This window comes from Anopheles aquasalis, chromosome 2 (assembly GCF_943734665.1).
Source record: "Anopheles aquasalis chromosome 2, idAnoAquaMG_Q_19, whole genome shotgun sequence".
Taxonomy (NCBI): Eukaryota; Metazoa; Arthropoda; class Insecta; order Diptera; family Culicidae; genus Anopheles; species Anopheles aquasalis.
The window spans coordinates 11997501-12002500 of NC_064877.1; the positions used below are offsets into that span (position 1 = coordinate 11997501).

A 5000-nucleotide genomic window follows, 5' to 3' on the forward strand; every position below is an offset into this window, starting at 1 on the left:
CGTCCATATCCTGGGAGAGGACATCGAAAGAAGGAACCACTGGTGCGTCAGCTTCAATCGAACCCCTTCGTTCTTCGCTCTCCAGTTCCACGGTCTCATCGTCTCCATCGGGGTGTGCCTCCGTTCCAATCTCATCGGTATCGAAAGCACCATCATCCGTTGCATCCATAGCCACCGTAGATCGCTCACTGGCCCACTCTTCAGTCTTGTTCAAAGTGGAATGTTCGAGTTGTTGTTGCGCGCCCTCGTCCTCCTCCTTCCGCTGCTCGCCTACTGGTCCCCTGGTTGCGTTGCTACTATTGCTGTACTCCTGGATGAGATTCAAAAATCCGGCATCGCATCGATCGACAACGCCACGTGGATCCGCTTCACGATCCTCTTCCCGTGGCACCACTTCACCGCTTTCAAGCAACTCCCCATCCCCATCCTCCGATGGTGGCGTTGCACAATAGCGTTCGGTTGGTGGTTTACGGTAGGAACGAATGAAATCCCACAGCTTACCGGCACACACGAGACGGAGCAGCAGAAAAATGCAACCATCCGTCGACTGGAAGTACGCTACCAGCGGTACCATGTAAGGCACGTCCTGTGGGAAGACGGCAGCACTAGGGACCGGCAGTCCACCGGCCGATGACGGCAACGGTCTCCTTATGCTCTTCATGATGTAAAACTGCTTATCGGTTACATCCTGCACCTGCATCACGGTACCAATCACCTTAACGACCTTGTACCGGGACAGATAGTTCAGTGGCCGCTCGAGCAGCTGTATCGGCGAGCTGGGATCATCGGGTGAAATCGGGCTCAGTTCCGGTTGTTCACCGGCACAGTTACCCTGGCCTTCGTCTTCCCGCAGATGCCGTTCGTAGATCTCTTCGGCTTTCGAAACATACTTGCAGCTTTTCTCTTTGGCAATCCGTCGACGAGTGACGTTTGCATCATCCTTCGCACCGCTTAGCAACCGATCGATGCCTGCTTTGTACCGCTCGAACGCTTCCTTGTAGTCACCGTTTGCTTCGGCTTCGACCGCTTTGCTGAATACGATGGCCGCGTCAACAAGATAGTCCATGGCCGCCGCTGCAGCCGCCTCCTCCTCCGAGGTTTCCCGTGCCAGAGAGCCCGTCTCGGAGCCGATCAGTGAACCGGAACTGCTGCACCCATCTGCTTCACTCGCTGCCGTCAGTGCTGGTGCTGGTTGCGGTGTCTCTGATCCATCCAGTTCATCCTCATCCTCTTCTCCCTCTCCACCACTCGTACTCGAACAGCAAGGCGTCGTCTCGATCGTGACATCGCGCCTCGGATCGACCAAACTCAGCTCCACCGGTCGCCGTATTCCAAGCTGCTGCCTTATTGTCTCAATATTACCTTTGGCCGCCGTATCCGATGCACCGCCACCACCATTCACCGAACGGCCGCCAGTGGTAACGCGTTCCGGTTTTCCATTTTCCTCCGCCTCGATAGCGGTCGCAATCGGAACCGGACTATCGTCCTCGTCGTCTACCGATATTCCTCGGGCGAAAAAGCTCACAAAAGCATGCGAACGGTACAGGATCGGCTCTTGGCCGGCAAATTCCAGTAGACGCAGTATGTACCGCTTCCGCTGCTCGATGATCGACGGGTCGAAACGCTTGAAGTAGGACTGTTCGGTTAGTTCCGGTACCGTGCCCGTCAGGTGCCGCTCTCGGTGTCGCCGTACGAGCTCCTTGTACAGCTTCTTCACCTCACTGAAGCGCTTCCAGAGGATCACACGGGTCAGGGCTTCGGGTGCGGAACGTGGAAACACCTGGAGGAGCGTTGCACGAGAGATAAACGAAACCAATTGAATAACGTTTGCCAGCAAGCAAAGGGGGGGGGGGGGGGGGGGGCACAAGTGACCTACTATCGAAGTGATGCGGTAGACGGTGAAGCTCTTGTACTTGCGCGTTTCGTTGTCCACCGAAAAGCTGTGCACCCATGTTTCCGCTTTTCTTCGGCTGCCTACTAACATTTCCACGCCGCGCTGTGCCCCGGTTGGGCCGATCCTGGATTACATTACTCGGTGGAGCAGGCGCTGCTCAATTCGGTCCCCTTGGCACCAACCATACGGCACATATCACTCCCACTTTTGGCCAGCCAGCCAGCACGAGATAACCGAGATCGGCCTATACTGCGCAAGATGGAGTCGCAACACAAACAAACCGCGTTTGACGTTTGCTGGCAGTGCCGCCCGGTCCGGTTTCGCGGCATCCTGCGATATCCTTCTTCGAGTCCCTTTTTTTTTGGTTGTAGAAACTCGCTGTAAAATGGATCAAGGCCATGCTACATTTTACGCACCGCAGTGAACAAGAATTTTAGGTTTTAATAAAAGATCAATAAGTGATGTTTTGTAGACTTTTGTTACTTATGAAACGGATCGCAAACTTTTTGAATTAGAACAATGGTAAGAGTTTTATTATCTATCTTCTACAATCTATGAGTCGATTTTTGTCCCGTTTCAGCGAACCCACTCTCCCCCCCCCCTCCCCTCCCCATCGAATGACCACCACGATGAATGATTGTTAAAAAATAAAATGCAATACTTTATGCAAATACAAAACAAGCGATTAAAAAGGAAACGTCGGCGCCTCTTATCCAGCGGCTAGTCTTTTTAGCGTTGAACCCGCAGAAAAAGAAGCAAATGTTGCTATGGCGACGGGCGGTGGTTGTCCTAACGGTCGAGTATCCTCCTATAATCTACAGTTTGCTTCCCGTAACCGCACTCTGGAAGGTGAGATACTGGAAGGGAAGCAGCTCACTGTACGCTTTCAGCTGCCGGTTGATCTCCTCAATCGTAGCCATCGAGGACAGATCGTACACGTATCCCCCCTCCTCGCTGCAATGATGTTATCAATAGAAGAAGAAATAAACAATCACGTGTGCGCGTGCGATTAGTGACGCGCGGCTTATCAATATAACCACGAGGAGGGCAACGAGATTGAACCAAAAACATACCGTTTGCTTTTAGTGATTCCACCGAGCGCGACTAGTGAGTGCAGTGCGAGGCTGATACTGTCCAGCGAGAGACAGTACGGGTGCACATTGCGGTCCTGGCGCAGCAGCACCTGCTCCACGTACTGTTGCACCTCGGCGAGGTAGTCCTTCTCCGTGAAAGACTGTCGTTGTTTGCTGAACCTGTCTAGCAATACATTAGTCGCCTGCAGGTAGGTACACAGGAAGGGTCCCAGGACACTGAGATAAATGGCAGCCGTCTCTTCCTTCCCGGCCACAATCGATACCCGCTGGTCACCGTCGCCGGTCGTTTGGAGTAATCCTTGTCGATCCAGGTGTTCGATTGCTGCCCGGAAATCTTGTTCCTCACGGTTCGCACACAGCACAAACTCGAGACAGTACAGCTCTCGTAGCTGTCGCACCGTCCTCCGGAGTGTTTCGCGATCTACGGATGGTGGTGCGGAGGCTGCTACCAGCAGAACCATTGCCGGAACGGCCAACCAGTGCAGGCATGGGTTACAGTACAGTTGCAGCGAAAAGATGGGCACCGATAGCTTCATCACCGCATCGGACAGGTTGTGTCCCTTGAGCTTCCGTTTGTCCACCTGGCTGAAATCATGATGCGTTTTCGCAATCACCAGCGTCCGATCGGTCGCGGTAAGCTGCAGAATGTTCCGGTGCACGTCTAGCGCGGCAAGAATTTGTTTCTCCACCGCATGCCCTTCCAGTTGCTCTACCTCCGTGATGGCACCCAGATCGGCCAGCAACGTGCCGAGCTGCCGGACACCGTCGATCAGATGCGTCAGCGTGACCGACTCACCCTGGTACTTGCGGAAGTTGTAGTACAGTGCGACCAGATGGAAGGTGGTAAGGACCATGCGACGCTGCTGCAGATGGACCACCTCGTTGGCAAGGTTCTGGATGGCGTCACGTTCCTCCTTCGACAGAATCTGGGCGAACGACGGTGCGATCGAATGCTGGCTACGGTTAAGCTTCCCGCCAAAGTACTCCTTCGCCGAGAAAGCGTCCCCAAACTCGAGATAGATCGTGCCAAAGTTCTCCGACATCAGCTGACCGATGCCCTTGAGCATTCCGAGGGTGGTTTCCTTCGGCTTTGGCACACCGAGCAGTTCGTACACGAACAGTTGCTCCTCGAGTGGCCGATCGTACGATACGCTTACCGGTACAATCAGCACATCCGGTACCTCACCCATAAACAGCGGCTCGAGCGCCATCGACAGCAGACCGATCTTGGGTGTAAGTGCCTTGTTGCTTCGGCTGCGCGTACCCTCGATGAAGAACTCGATACCCCGCTCGTACGCCACGATCAGCTGCCGCATGTACTCCCGGAAGATGTACCAGTACCGGCGATCGTTGCCATAACTACGTCTCATGTAGAACGCACCAGTCTTGCGCAGTGCATCGCCCATTCCGGCCATCGAGTGGAAATCCATACCGGCTGCTATTCCCGGTATGGCAATGTTGTAGCAGAACAGCACGTAGGACATCAGTATGAAGTCCCCGTAGCTCCGGTGGCTGGGCAGATACAGGACGGTTTGTTTGCCGAACTGGGCCTGCAGTTGCTTTAGCTTCACCTCATTCACGTACAGCCCACTGTAGATACGATCGAAGATGCCATTCAGCAGCGTACCGAGCGTCCGGATCACTGGTAGACTCTGTGCCAGCGCTATTTCCTCCAGCATGTCGCGAATCTTTTTCGCCAGCCAGGCTCGTTGCTTCGGATCGATCCCCGTTTGCTGCAAAGAGGGAAAGGAGGGCAAGAGTAGAAGAAAACCCACACGCTAGCAAATTGTCGAAAATGCGCCCAGACACTACAATTACCTCGTCAATCATCTGCTGAATCCGCTGGCTACCCAGTACCAGCTTCTTTAGCATATCGGGCGTCACGGACACGTCTTTCGCGAACGGTACCATCACTTTGTAGCGCTTCGTCATATCGCGATGTTCGCGATACTCTGCACCCAACAGATTACGATACTCGGACAGACCGGTACCGTTGGATGTCGTCACAGAGT

The 5000-nt window shown here is 54.1% G+C and overlaps 2 protein-coding genes across 3 annotated transcripts in view; both read right to left on the reverse strand.

Moving 5' to 3' along the window:
- LOC126570894 (ribosomal protein S6 kinase delta-1) overlaps nt 1-2126 on the reverse strand; it is a 3193-nt gene extending 1067 nt beyond the window's left edge. Inside the window, exons 1-2 of the mRNA XM_050228980.1 lie at nt 1877-2126; nt 1-1780 (exon numbers count right to left, since the gene is read on the reverse strand). The exon at nt 1-1780 is cut by the window's left edge and continues 412 nt beyond it. Of these exons, the coding sequence (XP_050084937.1) occupies nt 1-1780; nt 1877-1984 (1888 nt within the window). The 5' untranslated portion in view covers nt 1985-2126. The remainder of the gene's footprint in view (nt 1781-1876) is intronic.
- Nucleotides 2127-2530: 404 nt separating this feature from the next.
- LOC126573606 (dihydroxyacetone phosphate acyltransferase) overlaps nt 2531-5000 on the reverse strand; it is a 3964-nt gene continuing 1494 nt past the window's right edge. For both annotated transcript variants that reach the window (XM_050233740.1, XM_050233739.1), the window contains exons 2-4: nt 4807-5000; nt 2968-4721; nt 2531-2848 (exon numbers count right to left, since the gene is read on the reverse strand). The exon at nt 4807-5000 is cut by the window's right edge and continues 104 nt beyond it. In XM_050233740.1, coding sequence (XP_050089697.1) covers nt 2710-2848; nt 2968-4721; nt 4807-5000 — 2087 coding nt within the window. In that variant the 3' untranslated portion in view covers nt 2531-2709. The remainder of the gene's footprint in view (nt 2849-2967; nt 4722-4806) is intronic.